The sequence below is a fragment of the Notolepis coatsorum genome (assembly GCF_963971535.1).
Source record: "Notolepis coatsorum genome assembly, chromosome: 13".
Lineage (NCBI taxonomy): Eukaryota > Metazoa > Chordata > Actinopteri > Aulopiformes > Paralepididae > Notolepis > Notolepis coatsorum.
Genome location: NC_140177.1, coordinates 59,167,067 through 59,188,811, shown reverse-complemented (window position 1 = coordinate 59,188,811; position 21,745 = coordinate 59,167,067). Strand labels below are relative to the sequence as shown.

The following is a 21,745-nucleotide window of genomic DNA, read 5'->3' as shown; positions in this document are numbered from 1 at the left end:
AAACACTTTCCTACTACTAAATGGTAAATGGTGCAGTTATATCGCGTTTTTATCCAAAGCGCTTTACAATTTTGTTCCTCACATTCACCCATCCACTCTCACATTCACCCATCCACTCTCACATTCACCCATCCACTCACACATTCACACACCGATGGCAGAGGCAATCATGCAAGGTGCCAACCTGCTCATCTGGAGCAATTAGGGGTTAAGTGTCTTGCTCAAGGACACTTTGACACGCTGCCCGGGAGGAGCGAGAATCTAACCGGGAACCTTCCGATTACGAGATGACCGATCTACCTCCTGAGCTACCGTCGCCCCCACACTACTACTACTGTACTGATATAACATACATATACACATTCCATGACATATTATTGCATATGCATTCTTGACAATCAGATAATACAGTGCAATTTTAATTAAATAAATTCTAAGCATATATATATACTTTTTTAAATGCTACTTTACCTCGTCGGTCTGTGAGGGACTAGCCCTGGGCATGGGGGACACCTGCGGGGTCCTGAGGTGTCCACTGTTGCTGTCCCCTGCCTGCTCTCGGTGCACCGTCTGGACGTGATTCTGCAACTCGGCTTCTGACTCAAACTTCACATTGCAGCTGGAGCATCGCGTCTTGGCGGCCGATAAGGAGGAAGTGGACGAGGACGAGGATGATGAACAGGCAACTTTGCCTTTCCCCTCCCCAGGGCTGAGACTTTCCCCCTGGACCCATGTGCCTGTGTTTGCTGCAGGAGTGGTGGCTCCGCCCTGCTGCTGTTGTTGTAGCTGCTGCCTGCCTCCATTCACTGTGGGGCTGGAGCTCTTGGAGCCAGCGGCTGTCACACAGGAGGCACACAGGCCATAAGGTAGTCCATTGATGTCCAGTTTCACCAGGTCCAGCTTAGAGCGGAAATCCTTCAGGCAGGAGGCACACTTGAAGAGCTTCTGGGGTAGGTGGTGCTGGTTGTGGGAGATGTGGGAGATGGCAGTGTTGCGGCCGATGGGGTGGTTGGTGGACATGGTGCCCGTCTTCTGCATGTGGAAGGTGCCGTGGATCTTAAGCTCCAGGGTGGAAGTGACGGTCTGCATGCAGACGACACAGCGGAAACCTGTCAGGGAGTTCCTCAGGTCAGGGTGCATCTGACAATGCTCCAGAAAGTCCTCCTCGCACAGTAGAGGCGTCTTACAAATGCGGCAGCTGCCTGTGTCCAGGCTCTTGCTATGGGTGACCTTGTGCTCAGTCAGGGTCAGAAGGGAGGGGAAACGCTCACCGCAGATGGGACACATGTAGTGTTTGACAGGCCCAAGGTGGGTCTGCATGTGCTCCCTTAGCCCGGGCTCAGAAAAGAAGGTGCGCGCACAGACGTTACATTTGTGATTGCCCTTGATCAAATCTGCTTTCCTTTTCATCATGGCGCTCTCCCCGGGGCGGATGTTATGGTCCCTCAGCTGGTGGTTGGTGAGGAGGGATTCCATTGTATAGGATGCCCCACAGATGTCACAACTGAACATGGGATCCGCAGTGTCCACCTCCTCCTCACTTCCCTCGCGGCTGTTGTGGACCTCAGCCACAGTGCCTCCAGCTGTTCCTGCACCATGGCTGTTGGTCAGGAGTCCCTGCAGCTCAGCGTCATCTTTAACATGGCCTTCCCCTCCCACAGTGGTAGAGCCATTGGCGCCACAGTTCTGGGCCTTGCCCTCGAACACACAGTGCTTCTCCCTCAGGTGTTTCTCCAGCAGGACGATGGCATGGAAGGCCTTGCTGCAGAAGCGGCAGTTATACTTCTTGCTGTGGGTGGTGATGTGGCACTGCAACTCCACTTCCGTGCCGAAGGACTCCCCGCAGAAGATACACCGGTGAGCGCGACCCTGGTTCTCCAGGTGGCTGTGTTTGACGTGCAGCTGCAGTTCCGTCTCGTGCCTGAAGTCCCAGTTGCAGGAGGTGCAGCGGTAAACCTTCTTCTCGTTGCTGTGCTTGACGGCCAGATGGAGCTGGGTGGACACTTTGGAGTCAAAGACTTCTTGGCAAAGTGTGCAACGGAAAAACACAAAGGTGTGCATGTCGAGCAGGTGCTTCTGCAGGTCATCTACCGACGTGAACTGCTTGTCACAGCTCTCACAGATGTAGTAAGTGGAGGTGATCGTGAAGTGGACCGTCACATGCTTCAGCAGGGATTCTTGGTTGGGGAACTCTTTGTTGCACTGCGGGCAGGTGAGTTGAGGCTGCATGCCATCCAGATGAGTTTTCAGGTGAGTCTGGAACAGGTCTAGGCTGGTGTATTTGGCCCCACACTGGTTACAGATGAACTCACTGGTAGTGCGGGAGGATAAGCCTCCTTGCTTCAGGAGGACAGTTTGTTCCACAGATATAGGAGAAGAGGGGCTGAGGGTGCGCATAGATCTCTTTCCGTTGTTGATGTAGTTTAGCGCCAGTGGAATGTTCTTGTGGTTCTCTTTGATGTGCTTATTGAGCTTCAGAACACTGTTGAATATTGGGGAATTGGTACAGTAGGAGCAGGAGTACACCTCCACAATGGGCTCCTTGGGAGTCACAATCATGGGGGAATCAAAGCGCAGGCTGCCCCCATCACAGTGAGTCTGACGGACATGCTCCTCCAGGGTGGTCTCTGTCAAGAACCCCATGAAGCATGAAGGGCAGAAGAAGGCGTTGCTCTCCTTGGCCACAGGGCTGGGGAAGCCGTGAGAGCAGCGAATGTGCTCCTGGAGGGCGTTGAGGTCATTCATTACCTCAGTGCAGAAGTTACACTGAAGCAGGGCATCGGGCATGCTGGCCAGGAGGACAGCATGGTCTTCTGCATTGTGGACCTGCTTCAGGTGCTCATTCAGATTAAATAAGGAGGGAAGAACCTCCAGGCAGAACTGGCAGGTGTGAGCCTGCTCTGGTTTGTCAAGGTGCATGGTCCTCAAGTGGATCTGAAGCACTGCCAAGCTGGAGAACACCTGCTTGTTGCAGTAGATGCAGCTGTAGGAGATCTTCGGCTGTTTGGAGGAACGTCCTCCCGTGTCTAAAGCATGCTGAGCAGCCCTCTTCCTCCTCCCCCGCGTCTTGGGCACAGGTGGGGCTGTCTCCACCATGGTGGAGCTGTCTACAGAGAGGTTGGAGTCAGGGGTGGTGCTAGAGACAGACGTGTAGCCTACCGTCAGCAGGGATGGGCTGTTGCTATGGTTACTGGACTCAGGGAGCTGGTGGACATCCATATGAGTGTAGAGGTCCTCCACTGATACAAAGTGCTCAGAGCAGATGGCACAGGTGTGGCCCTTCCGGTCGCGGCTATGAGCCTGGTCGATGTGGCTCAGCAGGGTGCCCTCGTCACTGAAGGGCTCGTGGCAGTAGATGCACTGCAGGGCAGCGCTCAGGCCTCCATCCTCGGACGGAGAACACTCAGGGTGGCACTCGGCGATGTGCCTCTGGAGCTCCTCTGGGACGTCAAAGCCCTCCTCACAGCGGCTGCATTTACGGGTCTCTTTCAACTTCCACTCTTCAGCCCTCGAAAGGCCACCGTCTTTGCCCCTCTCGTGCACCTGCATGTGGCCGTGGAGAGAGCTTGAAGACAGGAAACCTCTGCGGCACACAGGGCACTTGTGGGGTTTGTTGGAGGCGTGGGTCTTCATGTGGATCTTGAGGTGATCACTGCGGGAGAAGGCAGAGTCGCACTCTCCACAGTGGTATTTCTTGTCACCGGTGTGCAGCTTAACGTGGCGGTCTCGGCTGCGCTTGTGCTTGAACAGGCGACTGCAGAAGGTACAGCTAAAAGGGAGCTTGTCGCCGTGGCTTTGCTCGTGGCGTTTGAGGAAGCTCAGGCGGCTAAATGACTTGTCACAGAACTGGCATGGATATGGCAAGCCGGGGCCCCCTTCGTCCTCGCCGAATTCATAGTCGTCGCAGTGTCCTGGAGAAGTTTGGTCCTTACTGGAGGGAGATGATGCGGGCCAAGAACAGGATGGGTCATCCTCGATATCAGCACCGTCTACAGACAACAACACAGAAAGGAAGAGAACCAGGGTTATTACTGTAGTTTTGTGTTTTTCGTTTGTTTTAAAATGTTTTTCACGTCTAGTTTTTTTATTATTTTTTTTTTTTTACAGTTAAATTAACTATAATAACCTTAAAGAGAGCCTAAGAGAAGGAGGGAGAGTACGAAGGTGGGTACAGAGGGGGAAAAGATGGAGAGACACAAAGAAGGTGTTTTTGTCAGATTGCATTAGGAAGTAATTTGTCTTGGCTCTGTTGAACAGTAACGGATGGCCGCTGTGGTATTAATCATTATGATAATTATAAGGTAGCTGTGTATGAAATTTACATTTCTTAGCAACATAGGGGGAAAAAATGCCCACAGTGTTATACTTGCTCTCACTGGAAACAATACCTCTCCTTAGGTGTTATCTACAAAGTTGCATTTACATATATAATTCAAAGTATAATTAGAGAAAGGGAAAAGTGAAAAATGCTTTTACCACAATTAACCTTGTATGTGGGCCATGTAATGGCCTAACCCACTGTGACTAAAAATGCAATCTCTTTGACATTTAAAGCCAACACAAGGCGATGGGTGTGCTTTGAGATGGAAGCCCGGCATGAGGTAAATTGGAACATTTCTATTATTCTCTAACAATTACCAGAATATTTTTTCTGGTGGGGAAAAACAGGAGGCCTTAAAATGACCTCAAGACAGGGGAAAGGAAAAAGAAGAACATGAGGCTAAAAGAGAAGATTAAAAGGTTCAATTTAAACCACGACTATGCGTAGCCTTTAGGACAACTAAGAAATAGATGATTTCGGCGAAGCGTGGGCCTTTCAGCACATCAGTGAATGGATATTAGATGACAGAATATGCGTTGTTATTATATTTGTCTGCATGGTCTGAGCTGAGCCGCGAGGCAGCCGATACTGGGATGGATGAATATGCCAGGGGCCAGTGTGGAGGGGCAAGGAGGGGGCAGGGAAGGGGATAAGAGAGATGGAAAGAGTAGCTAAATACCTCATCCAAGGACAAGCAGGTGCAGGGAATGACTAGGGAACTGACAATATATCCCCACGCCAATGCATTAATCAGTTATTTGCCGACATTCCATTCCACTACTGCACTGTACGGGGGATGTGTGTGGAAAACACGGTACGCCATAAGTTTCCGCAGGGTGAAAAGGTCACAGGCCACTTCTTCCCGCTGCTTAATTCTAAGCGCTGTGAACTTCCTTACTTAAATAAAACACAACGTAATCCCAACCCCTTTGGAAAAAAAAAATAATCATGTCAAAAGGCCAGAACTTGGAAACGGGAAAAACAAGAGGAAACTGCAAAGATTTATGGGAGGGACGAAGGAAAAGCATAACGCTCATTCCAGGATCCAGCCTCCACGCTCTCCTTCAGCTGACAAATCCAAGTCTCTCTCTCCCCCTGCTCTTTCTCTCGCTCTCTCTCTCTGTTGTTTTTGCTGGGAGATCTGCCCTTTGTCAGGATAACATGCCCTCTCCGAGCACTTACCCCCATCAGGGCCTATCTTCAGGAAACAGATGAGGTCGGAGGCCATTCCCCTGCCCCTCCAAACTGCTGAAAGCGGCACATTGAGAGCCCACCTCCACACAGTGCCCCCCCCCCCCGGAAACCTCCCACCCCTGGCAAGGCGCCCACTCTGCGCACACACACACACACCACATCTCACTCAAGGAGCAGAAACCTTGCCTGATTTACTTGTTTTTATCTCATCCAAGTCTCAATGTCTCTCTCTCTCTCCCCCTCTCTCTCTCTCTCCCTCTCTCTCTGTGGTTGCGGGGAGGATGGGTGACTCAGTGGTATGCCCTCCTCCATAGAGGGGGTGGATCTGCCCTCTCTCCCACAGCCTCCCAGGGTATGGGAGGAGAAGCCAGTGCGAGCAGAAATGACCCCGTTCAATGCCTTACAGTCAAACATATTGGCTTGGAGACAAAATTGTAGAAAAACAAACAAACAAACGGGCCGGTATACAAGACTAAATTAAATTCCGCTGCCTTTTTAAAGCGAGGATGCCTTCGCCACGAGGCGTTCCTACAGTGTCAAGACACCCTTGTTTGTTGCGCTTCGTTTATGTTATTTATCTAATGTCCTTTTCTTTTTTATTATTATTATTATTATTATTATTATTATTATTATTATTATTATTATTATTATTATTATTATTATTATTATTATTATTATTATTATTATTATTATTATGACACAGGCATGAAGTCACATCTGTTGGGGGGGAGTCGTGTGAGTCACGTAGTACAGTAAGAGTGTATTTAGGCCATCGCTGGAGTTCAACTGACAGATGCTTAATTGAATTAAGATGGTCCATGGTGCCCAATTGTTATTAAACGCAAGCATCTTAATGGTCTAAATAGGTGGCCAGATAGCTGTGTTGTGTTGACACAGGGTCTGTGAGCAGAGGAGCTATTGTATGTAAATCACAGTACTCTCCGATGTCCTCTGATTAATACGAGTTCTATTTCAACTCATAGCATTATTACGCTCAGCGATGGGTTAGCAGTGTTGTATGGAACCAGTGGTGGAAAGAAATTCAAGGAGAGTTCCTGCTGGTCGGGGTTTAAGAGCTGCGGGGAGAACAGGTGGGTGCTAACTCTGGCATTACTTCATGTTTGACATTAATTTACTCTTACAGTGTCTCTGATGGTTGGCAAGCAGAGGAAGAGAGGATCAGAGGACAACTCTGGTCCAGCTACCGTTCCCTTTCAGAGACTTGTATGTGTATTTTTGTCTCTTCTTTCTCTCTCTCTCTCTCTCTCTCTCTCTCTCTCTCTCTCTCTCTCTCTCTCTCTCTCTCTCTCTCTCTCTCTCTCTCACACACACACACACACCTATACACACACACACCTATACACACACACACACACACACACACACACACACACACACACACACACACACACACACACACACACACACACACACACACACACACAAAGACTGAGAGAGTTACAAATATATATGGGCACACACACATACACACACACAGTACATGGACACACAAACACATGGTCAAGACAAGTGTGTGAACAACGGCAGATGAAAGCGCCCACTTCCTCGGGAGGCCTCGGGAGGAAGAGAGAGAGAGAGAGAGAGAGAGAGAGAGAGAGAGAGAGAGAGAGAGAGAGAGAGAGAGAGAGAGAGAGAGAGAGAGAGAGAGAGAGAGAGAGAGAGAGAGAGAGAGAGAGAGAGAGAGAGACTTGTTTTTTCCCTCCTTCACCCAGACAAGAAATGCCCAGGCCTCTGCAGCCTGAGTAAATAAAAGAACGGGCCTTACTTCCCTGTCTCTCGGGCCGGGGGCCTGTGCACGCCAGCGCTCTCTGTGCCTCTGCCAAAGGGGATGCTGGGGCCTGAAAAACTACACCCTGCAGCTGAAGGGCTGTCTTTGTTGGCCTGCCAAGGCCTTCCTGAGCATCCTCCAGCCAACAGCCTGTCACGTCCTGGGAGGAAGACCTCCATCTTAGGGCCTGTCCCTCTCTGGGAGTTCTCTCTCTCCCTCCCCTCACCTTCCCTCTCCCTCCCTCTCTCTCTCCCTCTCTTAAATGTCTGCTATATGGAACAAAACAACTAATTTGCAGGGAGTCATACATGGAGACTGCCTGAAATGTGTTTGACATCTGCTAAGGCATATTTACTATTAAGCGAGCACTGTAAACCCTTAGGTCAGGTTGGTATATTAAAGATATGTTTTTCCCCTTAAGAAAAATAAATAGGCAGAGGGTTTATAAATGTTTGAAGTAAGAACTAGGTGTGAAGTTACTTAAAGTTAGCTATGCACAGTCATATACAGCACCAGTCATGGAATTGTATTAAAGAGCACATTTTATGGCCATTTCCCAGTTTCATATTTTTTGTGATCTATTTACAAACATGCACATTTATGGTAAGAAAAATAACAGCTGTATCATCAGCCTCAAACAGGCACTTTTGGCTCCTGTCTCTTGAAGCGTGCAACTGTACTTCCTGGTTCACAAAATGAGATCAAACTGTAAAACTAGCCATTGCAGATCAAATCCAGCAATTGTATACTTTATTTCTCGCCTAAAGAAACATACTCTATTTTAGTGTACCGTTTGGGTGGAAAAGTAGAAAGTAGTTTACGAGCGAGCCGCCATCTTGACTGAAATATCAGTCAGTAGTCAGACCAGAGCATATCATTTCTTTCATTGCAAGAGTGAACAATAATAAACAGCAATAGACATAATATGCCAAGAGTAAACTATTGTGTTACATAGTGACATAGATATTAACGTAAGAAAGGGCTGGACTAAAAACAAGACATGATTCTAGCAAGAAAGGCTGGACTACAAAGGCATCTGAAGCAGTTCGGAGAGCTCCACTCCCTGTGAGCTCTCTGTAGACGGGCTGTATACCATACTAAAAGGTAAGGGGGAAATATAAAAAGCATAATATAGCCTCTATACAGTAAGATGCTACTCCTTTTAAAACTCTCCAAAAAAGTATTCACCCAATGCCCCTTCACATGGGAGTCTCTGAACAACCCTCTGTGTGCCACATCTTCCATGTTCATTTTTAGCTCTCTCTCTCTCCCTGAGTAAATACTCCTGTTCAAACAGGCTCCTCAATGAGGGACCAAGTAGCGTTAATGTTTCAGTAAACAAAGCCATTGCTCTTAAAGGACTTTGAAGTTGACATACAGTAGGCTATGTTTGTCTCGAGCCTTTCATGCCATTGAGAATAAAAATGTATTTATTTTAGCCATTTTCTCCCCAATTTAATCGTCATGCCAATTCCCTATGTGTCAGGGTCCTGGTCATTGCGCTATAATCTGTCAGTCTGGGGAGAGTGTAGACTACCTCCTCTGATACACGTGGAGTCTCCAGCCGCTGACAGCTAGTGTGACCGATCGTATATTAGGCTCCAACTCCTTCTGCGTTGTGTTAAATGTCGATGCCCCGAGGGAGTTTCGGACCCGGGTCTCCCACGCCGTGGCCGACAGCATCGACCGCTATACCAAGAGGTGAATTCACTTCTTGGTAACGTGTCTATGTCTTTTAAGGGGAAGTGAGTTTAACTCGCAGTACCGCTTACTGCCACAGTCACTTCACAACACACGTCCATCGTGACTGTGGATATTACTCACGGACCTCCATTACACTAGGAGTTTCACTGGGAGAGTGTGACGTGTGCAGAAGTTCACGTTATCTCCCCCAGATCCCTTCCCTGCTGAACGGACCGGTAGGAGTCGCTAATGCAATGGAGGACTGGCTTTAACTTGTTTTTTTCTTTAATTCAAGATTGTTTTTAAATGCACAGAAATATGCATACATTAATACAGCATGGTGGCACAGAGGTTACAGTAGCATTGTTGCCTCACAGCAAGAAGGTCCTGGGTCCGAACCCTGGTGGGTTCAATTTATGCATCAAACATATGGCTCTCTACATGGAAATATCACTGCCAGAATAAAAGTAGAATTTTCTAAATAAAACACTAAATGCAAACACACTACATACAGTTTGATAGTTCAAAGCTGTTATTTATATAATGCATCTCTCATTCACCATCTCTGGTCTGTGACTCACATCCTTCTCTCCCACATTTTTATTTATTTTTTTGTTTCATTGTTTCATCCGTTTGTGGCATCCACCCGTCATTGTTAATGCCAGCAGGCAAGCTGATGTGATTGTCTTGTTTTTAATCCAGTCATGAAATAGGTGATTTATACAACAGATGACAAAAAAAAAGGACCATCATTTGGGAATAACCTGCTTTTGGCACCTGTAACTTGCTGACTGCGGTCCTGGGAGCAGTTCAAGGTGGCTTATCTCTACCTGACAGCAATGACCAGGGCTGGTTAAAGAACATCTCTCCTATTTAGGAAGCCAAAGTCTCATCCACGTCCAGGACCTCATCTTATCAGGAGAGGGTTTTTTCGTTAGCGCAACACAGTCATGTGCCACTGGTAGACTTTTGTCAAAATCCATTCCAGCGAAGCAAAGGGCGGTTATGCTCACAGCAGCCAAACCCCCCTTTACTCTGCATCGTACCGGAGATCTATACATGGGGGTTGTCACAAGAGATGTGTTTGTGCAAGTGTATTTGTGGCACGTGGGGATTGGGGGATTCATTGAATAAACAAAAAGCTGACAACTTGTCTGATGTAACACTGTGACCCCACTTCGTATTCAGAGAGGGACTCTTTTACAGTTGCTGTGAAAAAGTAGAGAGCCATTCCCACGAGACGACGCATGTGTCATCTCCAAGCATTTCCAATTCTGATGCCCGAAACGCAATGTGTGTTTTTAACAACACAATATCATGTATGATTCTGTTACGCGACACAACCACTTAAGATCTAATAGGAGGTTGGCTGGGAGAAGCTTTAGATTAGTTAAAGGACTCCAATCTCCCTGACTGAGATTTTCCAGGTCTCCTCAGATGACTGGATCATCCAGCCGGCTCCGGACCCCACACAGAGCTATTGGAAGGGGCCCAGTTAGGAGGCTTTAGGCCTACCCGCAGCAGCCCTGCTACACCCCTGTTTCAAAGACATCAAATCCAGTCAAAATGGAGCGCTCAACATTCCCAGCAAGCTCTCAAAGGCAGTGCCAGGTGGCCAGACATGGCTTATAGCACCAGTCTTTCACATACAACTGACACTTTACACACGCACATAAACAAACATGCACGCCGGCACAGGCGGTAGAGCTAATAATAATTGAGAGGAGCATCTCTCTCCCTTTAATACCTGATGTAACTCTGCCTCACTCTCTCTCTCTCTCTCTCTCTCTCTCTCTCTCTCTCTCTCTCTCTCTCTCTCTCTCTCTCTCTCTCTTAGCAAACACAATATGTTTTTTTACACATCACTGAGAAATGTCAGGCCCCGCTCGCCCCCCGCTATAGATCAATCAAATCTGCTACGCTACATGAGGGGAGTGAGGAGGAGGGGGGTGGGTGAGAGACTCCGGGAGGAGGAGGGGGAGGGGCCTATCTGCTACAGGACGAGGGAGAAAAACAGAGGATGATAGAAAGATGCACTTCACTGGGCTTCTTCGAGGCGCTGTGGCGATGTATGGCCTCGCCGCGAGGATCACGCTCCCAGTGACACGCCTTATCAGGACACAACACCCACTCACACACACACACACATACACACACACACACACACACACAAAAGCATAGACAAAATGCACACACGCTGAGAGACACACACACACAGACACACACAGACACACACACACACACACACACACAAAAACACGCTGAGAGACACACACACACACACACACACACACACACACACACACACACACACACACACACACACACACACACACAGACACACACAGACACACACAGACACACAGAGAGAGATAATAAAAAAAACTCGGTCAATGGGGATCTTTCTACACAGGGCCTGACACGCAGAGTTGGAACGTTAGAAGCTGTCCCGTCTCTGTGGTCTGGGTGTCCGTTATGCCGGCCCTCACAGCTCCGTCTCCCTCAACCGTAGGGGAGCGGCAAACTGTCAACTACTTTGTCCACATTACCCACGTCCCCCAGCACAGACAGGAGCACTTGGTCACTGTCCCAGAAATCACAGCGCCCCAGTGGCGTCCCGGGAAAGTTAGACAAATGGAGGGAGAGGCGGAGGCAGAGGAGGGGAAAGTAGGGCGGCCAGTCATCCTTTACTAGGCCTTTCCTTTCCATGAGAGTGAGACGGAGCGAAGAGAGGAATTCCATTACTTATCACACGGGGCTGTGCCCTCTCGCTGCACTGACGTCTTTCAACAGATGTGGATAAAAGGAAACCAATGAAAACCTTCCTTTATGTAGAAAATAAAACAAACACAAAATGACTACAAGAGAGGCGGATGCTAGGATCTGTATCCCAGTCCTCCTCATGGAAACGACCGCTGCATAGTCACAGTAATCAAGTCCAGAGAGCGTGCCCAGTGATGACACAGTGTCCAGCAATGTGTTGTTGTTCCCCCTCGTCCTCCAGCTATCTACTATTACGAGTTACGGAGCTCGACAACACACACACACACACACACACACACACACGGTTTCCCACCAATGGTAAACACACAAGTGTATCATATAACCGAGGGAGGGTGGAGCTGGCGGGAGGTGATGGTTTGATGTCAGGTAGAGGAGGGCACAAACAGGAAGGAGGCCTTGGCTGGACCCCCGGCCACAGTGGGCCTCTCAGGGGGGAGGAAGGAGGAAGGCAATCTGTCCCCCCAGCAGCACGCCCCATCACCGCCCGCCTCACTGCACCGGCTCCGAGGGAGCGCCGGGCCAGGTTGGACTGGGCTGGGTAGAGCTACAATAGGCTGGGGAGTCAGTGCGTGGGAGAGAGTGTGTGTGTGTGTGTGTGTGTGTGTGCTGCTCCCTCAACACTGCGGCAGACCAAACGCATGCAGGGCCCAGTGGACAGTCAGCCAGGCAGCTGCAGCGTGTCTCTGCTGTGCTGTTGCTCCACCGGTCTCTCTCTCTCTCTCTCTCTCTCCACTCACAAAGGGGGAGTTTACGTGGATATTTTTTTTTATCCCCCTCTCCCTCTCTTAGTTACTACTCACAGAAATGTTGATTTATGTGATCAACATGAAGAAGAAAAAAAGAACTCCGTGCCACAGAAATGTGCTGAGTTACTTCACGGTTGCTTCATTAAAATAGGGTTTGCTCTGCAAGTTTCGAGAGGCGCAATCCATTACTTACAACCTGCAGCACTCACTGAACAAGAGCAGAAAACAGTGTAATTCCTTTTAGGAAGACTGTCATACAGTGACCCGTGAAACCCGGGAAACACACAAACCCGGAACCATGGGTCCACTTTTCACGGACGTACCAGAGCTTGGCCGACTTTTCAACGTGCCCGGATGCCAAACGTGACCAAACAGATCCCATCAATAGACCAGTGTTTTAGCTTTAGCATTCGTCAGGTAGGAGCCCAACCCCGCCTCTTGACCCACGACCTCCCCCCCCCCCCCCCCCCCCCCTCCGGAGTAATACACTTTGGCTCCATCTGATACCTCGTCAATGCCATCGCGGCTTGTCAGTGGTAAAACAACTCCAGACAGCCCAGGAGGGACTAGAAAACACGCATCTTGGAGAGGAGGGAGAGAGAGAGAGACAGAGGAAGGGAAGAAAAACAAGCTTCAACTCAAGCAAGACGGTGTATTTTCATGCATCCCTGTCTTAAATGTCAAGATTTCCTAAACCTCAGTGACTGGAGCGCTGACACCTCTCCGAGGTTCAGCAGAAACTGCATTCATTAATAATTAGCGTAGCCGTGAGGACAGGCAGCAGGAGAGAAAGAGGAAAAAGAGAGGGATAGAGAGAGAGAGATAGAGAGCCAGGTAAACTCTAAACTTCTGTCCTTTGACCAACGGTTTCAAATTTCACTACAGGTTTTAGTTTTTTTTCTTAATTTTTTTCCTGGCATGGGCTGCCAGAATCCGTCAGGCGGTCTGTGAGCGAGTGCTGCAGACGTCGCATCAGCCGGCCTCCTCCCTCTTCTCCTTAATCATGGCTCTAATACCCTCCAGATGAATAAACATCTTCATCCCCACTCCGGGAAAGCCAGAAGGCTCCTCCACTCACAAATCCAAGAGAGAGAGAGAGAGAGAGAGAGAGAGAGAGAGAGAGAGAGAGGAAGAAGGAGCAAATAAGAAAAAAAGGACAGATGGAAGGGTGGATCAATGCAGAAAATGAACCAACAGCAAAGTAACAAAGCCACAGCAAGGTTTTCTGCCTCTTCCCCTAATTCGTCTGATCTATTTCCCCCCTGACACAATTATCACAGTCCCTCTAATTATTTTTTTTTCTTCGTCTTCTTCTTCTTCTTCTTCTTAACGGATCGCCAATAGCAGGCTGTGTTTTCATGTTTGTGTTTGTTTAAAAAAAAAAAAGGGGGTCTGTGGGTTGTTGTGTAACTTTGTCGCCTAGTCGGACCGTGTCCACACACACTGTACAGGAAGGGAGATGGGGGGGAGGGGTCTCTAGAGAATTGGCCAAGCCCCAGACCAGCACTTCCCTGGCCAGTAACTGTACCAGGATACTCATCACATGTGTGTACAGTATGTGTGTGCAAATGGAAGACAGATTAGTGTTTTGCTTTGTCCCCCCCCCCCCTCCATTGTTTTCTGATGGTTTCCAGCCAGCTCATCATCATCATCATCATCATACCCATCATCACCGTGATAACTTCCCTAAGAACAGAATGTCTGTAACACAGACAGTGGTGGGTAACTTGGAAAGTAACAGTAAAGCAAGTTCACTGCCCTCTTCCTCATTTGCCGAGGAGGGCTGGAATATAAGGCCTAAATACAGGCAGACAAAATGACTACAGGGCATTTTACTTATTCATCCATCACTTCACAATTGATTTATTCATGTTTATCTATTTATCGGCTGGATTTTTTGTTCTCCCTCTGACTTGTTTTGACTTACAGGTTTGCCCGACGACACACTCGGTGGAAAACTTTCAGGGTCTCTCTGCAACACAAAGAGGCTCGTCTTACCAAATGCATGCCCACCACCGCCACCCTCTCCTGGGTACCTCCTCTCCTCTCCTTATTTACGTAGACCCGGCGCTCCTTGGCTTGGTAACCATTTACTTAGCTATACACCACCACCTGGGACTGGCTGGGAGCCTATTTCTGTCTCGTCTCCGGAGAGGAACTCAATCCGACTGCCAAACAACTTCCCCGTATGAATTATCTTCCATTCAATACTGGCAACAACCTGAGAGGAACATCTCAGATGTTCTGTGTGGTTTTGCACGGAAATCTGCTTTAGAACTAAACGCTAGACGGCGTCGAAGGCGGGGCGGTCTAGTGATGAAAATAATTTAAGCAAAAATAGTAGAATATTATGTTTTTATCATGTTTGCATGAGCTAGATAAGATACTGCAACTTACGTTGAAATTTCGATAAGCTAGATAAGAGTTGTCAAAGAGCACCATATGACAAATAAGAACGTAAGAAATAATTGATAATACAAATACAAATGTAAGATGGAAAAGAAATGGAAATACAATGGATATACAAGTTTAGGATTTCCTATATACAGGGTGTGATTTGTCTGGCGTTATGGAGGGGATTTCCCTGCCTCTGCTATTCACGTCTCTACCTCTGGTCCTTAATTTTTTATCACTGGTGGGGATACGATTCATACCCCCTTCTTGCATTGAATTAAACACATTAATTTCTCAATATCGGCAGCTGCCTACACACCAGCGTCTCCCTGCTTGCTAGTGCCTCCACTCTCCAAGAAGCTAATGCGAGCCGTGTTGTTGGACACAGTTTGAGTACAACCTGGCACTTTCAGTTTCACTGGCGTCTCTGCACTACAGCCGAAGACGCGCTCTGACCGGCGCCTGAACGGACCAGAGATTTCGATGCAGCGTGGGTCTCGTGAAGAGCCATATTCAAGTCAAAGCGAATTTCTCTCTGACATGCCATGAGTTTTATAAACATCTTCTTTGTCAGAAGGCAACGCGGTCCAGCAAGAAATATAAATTCCTCAAAAGGCCTATATGACGCAGCGCACTGTCCATGTCGGTGGTGGTGCTGAAAGCTGTGTCTCAGATTTACCAAATGTACCAGAGGTAAGTGCCCAGTAACAACTATGAAGACATCATTTCTATCAGACTACAATTCTGTTCTGCAGTGTTTCTGCTGCTTAGCTTAATTCATAGAATTCTTATATTTAGATACAATTCTTTATACATTATTAAACCTTATTCTTATTCATATTGTATTCAGTTTTACTTTACTGCATTTGGTCACCCTACAATCCTACATGGTGGAAAGGGAGCAGCAAACCATTACATTATATGTTGGAAAGCATCTGCTTGAAAGTAAAACCTGTTGAGAATACGTTCACACATTTTCTTTTTTTTTTACAAGATGTGTGAGTTTTATATGGATATAACTGTATATTGGTTGTATATAACATTGTTTATGTTTATAACAGTTTTTTTTCATAAATCACACCCTGCCTATATATATACAGGTCTACACACATGAACAGGGTCATGTATATGAATTGGATTAAAGGGTGCATATTATCTATTTAAAAAAAAAATTATATGACTTCCTTGAATCTGTGGGACATGTTTTTAAGTTTTTCGCAAAGAAAAGTCAAACTTTCATTATTTCTTCCCTTGTATTAAACACAGTGTTTTTGGTGTTTATCACACACACCAAATATTGTATTAATTATTTACTTCCCTGCCTGTCTGAGTAAAATAAACTTCTACAAACTGGGCAGTACATTAGGTAGGCAGTGTTCTTGGCTCCAAAAAGCACAGCTACTGTAATGATTACTCAAAAGTTAATTAATTGCTTGTATCCCCCTTGTGACATCACCAAGGGCAATATCTGTGAATAGCTTGTTTAGGCTTGTTAATCTGAAGACGTCAAACCCTGGCCAAACGGCAAGCAGTACATACGCCAGTGCTCCCAAGCGCCTAAATAATATTTCAGACTGCCGGATGCATACAAAGTCTAGGTGAAACCCATTTTCCAGAATATGTCCCATTTAAAGGTGCAGTGGTAGTTTTTGATTTGTTTGATTAAATTGGCAATATAAAGTACAGTAGGAGAAAGTGGGTCCCTGAAAACGATCATGTGTCATCATTCTTCCAGCACACACAAGCACGCCACAAGCACGGGGGTGATGTAGAACACAAAAGAGTGCACTGGAGGCGTGTAAGCTCACCCCTTGTGCTTCAAATCTATTCGATCTCCATCAAACAAATCTTTTTACAAGCCTGTCAATCAAAGGAGGTCGGACTTGTTACAAAAAGTCAAATGTGGACGGGGTATAAACAATGGTCCTCATTCTCGAACGTGTTCGTAAGTACCTTTGTAAATATCTTGGTAAAAATTTCATAGCAACAAATTTACAAAAATCCTCCTCCGGATTCCTGAATGCATGAAACGGTCTCCGTAAGTGGCCAAAATCTTCACAGCTGGGTTCCCATGAATGAAATATGTCACTCATTCTTAAACTGCAAAGCGCTTTCTTGTTCACCTGAATTTGCATACAGACACGCCCCGCCAGCTCCTTATAAGGCAAATTGTTAATGATACAAATATTGTTGTATTTATTATCATTATAATTATTTAATTCCACTGATGTCTGTAGTATCGCAATCCCCTATGACTTGTCCCAGAGAAAGCTGTTGAAAACACGGGCACACACCGGTCTGTCCGATTTACGACTGCCTTTTCGAGTTCGTAAATCCTACGAACAAATGTACAATACGAAGCTGAGAATGCAGAATAAATACATAAATCGAGTTACGAAGGAATTCTTTGTTAACTTTTACGTATGTCCGTTCGAGAATGAGGACCAATGTGTTTATATAAAACTATATCATATATAAACAAAACTGCACAAATGGGGTAATTTATTGTAGGATATCCCACCAAATCCTGTGTAAATAGTATAGAAAATACAGTATAGAGAGCAATAGAAAACTATTGGCCTAATTGGGTGGAAATGTCAATATAAACAAAAGTGAGTTGGCAAACGGTTAACCTGATCTAGCTATTCTATTGCAGTTAAGGTGGGTATTGTCCTCCTTCAGTATTATAGGCTTATCAGTAGTCTCACATCCAACATAACAAGGAGCTTAACACTTTGAGTGCCAACGAGATATCTCGTTTGTCAATGCCGACCGTTCATTGCCAACGACGATAGATCTCGTTTTTATTTTTATTTATTAGCGATTTGAATTCATATTTCATCAATCTAGCCTCACGTTAGTGCTGCAAACTCTCTCTGAGCTCCATTGGGAAAATACCGCCCCCTATCGTCTCTCCCTGTGGTACTGCACCCCTTTGGAATGGATTGAATGAAACGCACAGGGGGAAAAAAATCCTGCTTCCTCATTTTACGTCTCAGGCAAGTCACCAGAGACGATCGGATTCATTGCCGAGCCCCAGAACAGCGTGGAATACATATTTCCAGTACCCAGCGTTGGATCAATAAACGCGATCGATATTTGGAATGGCGATCAGGAATTGGAATAATCTTTTTGGAGAAAATCTGATCTGAGGTAAGGAATCTATTTTACCAGTCTTAGGATAATCAGAGCTTTTTTCACAGAGATATCAACATGTGCCCTATGTGTGTGTGTGTGTGCTGATCAGGAAATGAGATAATCGATTTTTCAGCCCGCTTCTATAGCGTGCATAAGTACACATATACTATCGATAATCTAGCGTTTATTTGAAAACGATTCATAAATAGGGCGAAAAATGACTAGGTTTTTTGTGTATTCCAGAATATTCCAGTAAAGGGCGTTTATCACACAATCTTTATATTTTCCTGAAACTTTCAAAAAATTAGAGTTTTTCAAAATGGTATAAAACGGAAATTAACCGATTAAAAAACAATCCGTTTAGACAATGTTGACTGCAAACAAGTCATTGATAAGCGACGGCCAGATTAGACACATAGCCATAATTTAAGATGTAGTTTATGCGTTCGCAAATATGAGAGCGCTATCATTGAAGTGGGTGGTGGCACTCAAGCACTAAATCGTGCGCCCCCTGCTGGCACTCAAAGTGTTAAAGGGGAACACCACTCAAATAAAAAATTATAATATGTTATTTCCATGGCCTAAAACAGTTCAATCAATATTTGTGAACATGAGCTACTCTCTCCCAAAGCCAGAAACCAGACAAGTAAGAATCAAACTTGTGATGTCATCAAGTATAAAGTCTGGAGCTGTTCCATTGAGAGTGAATGGGAGACTGATGTTGTGGACCCACGGAACGTTTCATTTTGTATATACAACAATTCTATAGTAGTGGTCTCAGTTCTGACACAGAAAATGCACCTATATGAACTCAGAACATTCCCGTGGCTGCTCTCAGTGTCATCTATAAAATCGTTCCCAATTCATCGTCTATGGCGCAGCTTCAGACTGTCATGACTGTAATGGTAAGAGAGTGATATCACCAATGTGATGGTGAGGTGGATAAAACACACAACACACTCTTCTCACAACGGCTATCCTACTAGGCTACTTGAAATGTCAGGAGGATTACAAATAAGGTGACCTTTAATTAAATTTAGCATGCATATAGGTTGACAAGACAGGAACGGAAAGTGAGAGACAGAGAGACAGAGAGAGAGAGAGAGCGGGAGACAGAAAGAGAGAGAGTAAGCGAGAAGACAGAGAGAGAGAGACAAAGAGACCACACGAGAAAAGAGAAGGATAGAGAGAAAGGGAGAAACAGAGAGAGAGAAACACAGAGAGAGAGAGAGAGAAAGGTGTTCTAAGATTACCATTGGAGTCCTGATGATAAGATACGCCTGGTAACAGGATCCACACTGGGTTTTTCACCAACATACATCCAGCACAAACACAGGAAGCCGATAGGTCAGAGCTTGTGCCGTCTCTCTCCCTTCATTTGTATTTTCCTCAGCACTCACGGGTTAGTGAGGTGTCACCGCTGCACCTCCTCACTGTCTGCGGGAGGAGTCTGCGAGGGGAACAGAATCCCACTCGCTATGCATACAGCCGGGAGGGAAATATGGGCAAGGAGGTGGTGCACAGCCCCCTGGGTAATTTGTAAAACATGAGCCAAGGCACCCCGGCGCCCTGCTGAGACCCGGGTCATGTGACTCTCAGTCCCCCCGGGTGCACCATGGGAGGAGGATCTCCGGTGAGCGCGTGTAGCTCCCAGGCTAGAGCATGGCGGTCAAAAACACACCATGCTTGTTCACAAAAAGATGGAATTGGTTCAAATGTATCTCCCTGAGAAGTCCGCTAAGGTTCATATTTTAGGGTCTATGCCGACCAATTATTGGGAATGTTATGAAGGTGTAACAGAGCTCCACTGAGCACACAATGGCTTGTTTGTAGCTTTGAATACTTGGGAGGCACTGATACCACTTTTTTTCCACTGCCGATACCAATTCCGAGCACTAGACTTTCCGATCCAATCCATCGCTTTTACTGAACAGTCTAGACTTAGACCATCGGTTTGGGGTCATTGGACAAAAATGATTGAGAAATTTAATAAAGTGTCCTTTATTAGAGCATGTGTTAAAAACTAAGCCAATCAAGTCACTTTGCTTTGATCTCTAGTATGTTATGCATTTCTTGGTATCGGATTTTAGTGTCAGGGTGAACTCGATACCCTATTTTAGCCTGGTATCAGACCAATATCCGATACCAGTATGGGCCAGCATCCCTATTGAGCACCAGTTGCGAGGGCTTTTCAGTCTGCATCTGCATCTGCTCTGAGGTCGAAGGTCAGAGAGGCTCGTGTCTTTCATCTATTGGTGTGAATTGTTAGGATCACTAGTATGCACCAAGAGTCCCCTTGAAACACACACACGCACACGCGCGCACACACGCACACACACACACACACCACACACACACACACACACACACACACACACACACAGACACACAGACGATGCACATACGTGCGCGAGGCCCACACACATGGCCGCTTTAATAAGAGGTCTTGATTAGGATTCGGTGGACACAGCATCTTGCGTGCACGCTCTCTGCTTTCCTAGGCCTCAGATAACCTTTATCCTATAGGGTTTAATTAATGTCAGCCAGTCTACTGTTGCCTTTCAGAAGGAAACGACTTATTCCTCTGCCCTCACGGAGCCCAAAAGCCCTCTGTTTCCCCGGCGTGGACGGCCGTCTTGTTTATCCCAACTACAGGTAGTGCTCTCCTATTAAGGGCAGCGCTTGTTACAGCGAAAAGGTTGAATTATTTACCAACAGTAGAGGGATAGAGAGAGAGAGAGAAGGCTGGGGGAAGGTGAGAGTGGAGGGGCTGCTGGTGCATGGAATATGATTTTTATGTTGTTTTTTGAGGTTATGAAAAAGAAAAGAATAAATCATGTGTGAACATTAAATATAAGTGTGTCTTGCCTGGGAAAAGGGCACAGTGGTATACGGTAACCATAAAATAGGGCATAGACTATATAGGAGGACGAGAGGGTGATCCGTTATGTTCTGCGGGAAACCTCTTTAAATGCTACGTGTACCGTAGTCGCAGAGAGTGACTCCCGCACAATAGCAGGTAGAGTTTTGGTAGATGGATGGATTTGTTTTGTTAAATACAGTGTGTGCGCGCGCATGTGTGCGTGTGTGTGTGCGTGCGTGTGTGTGTGCACTCTTCACCCAGGGCAAAACTGTCTGTATTCTATCTGCATCTCAGCCCTCTCTGCACAATACAACAAAAACACACTGAAAAACAAAAGGGAGCACGGAGAGGGGAGAACGAGGAGACAGACCAAACAATAAAACCAAACCACAAGAGACAGAGTTTGACTGTGTGTGTGTTGTTGTGTGTGCGAGTGTGACTGTGTATGTGTGTGAAAAAGTGAGTGATTGAGTCAGAGAGAGAGAGAGAGAGAGAGAGAGGGGGGGGGGGGAGATGAGGGATATGAAGACAAATGCAGAAAGGGAGAGAGAGAGACGGCGGGCAGAAGAGAGAAAGGGGGAAAAGACAGAGGGAGAAAATCAAATTTGCAAGAACATAACAAAAAGCTGTATCTCCGACAAAAGAGAAAACACACAGGGGTATTTGTCTGGCTGTCTGCTCCAGCACACTGCTCTGAAAGTTTATTAAACTAGAACCCTTCAAGAGAAGGCAGAGAGTAGTAAACTATACTACTGGGGAGGAAGAGAGAGAGAGAGAGATATAGATAGAGGGAGAGGAGAGTGAATGAGGGGGAGGCAGTTGAAAAGAAGAGG

The 21,745-nt window shown here is 46.5% G+C and overlaps 1 protein-coding gene across 4 annotated transcripts in view; it reads right to left on the bottom strand.

Moving 5' to 3' along the window:
* Positions 1-21,745, bottom strand: part of LOC311239075 (zinc finger protein 521-like) — a 108,629-nt gene that overhangs the window by 46,864 nt on the left and 40,020 nt on the right. For all 4 annotated transcript variants that reach the window (XM_084327304.1, XM_084327305.1, XM_084327306.1 and 1 more), the window contains exon 4: positions 472-3,989. In XM_084327304.1, the coding sequence (XP_084183430.1) occupies positions 472-3,633 (3,162 nt within the window). In that variant the 5' untranslated portion in view covers positions 3,634-3,989. The remainder of the gene's footprint in view (positions 1-471; positions 3,990-21,745) is intronic.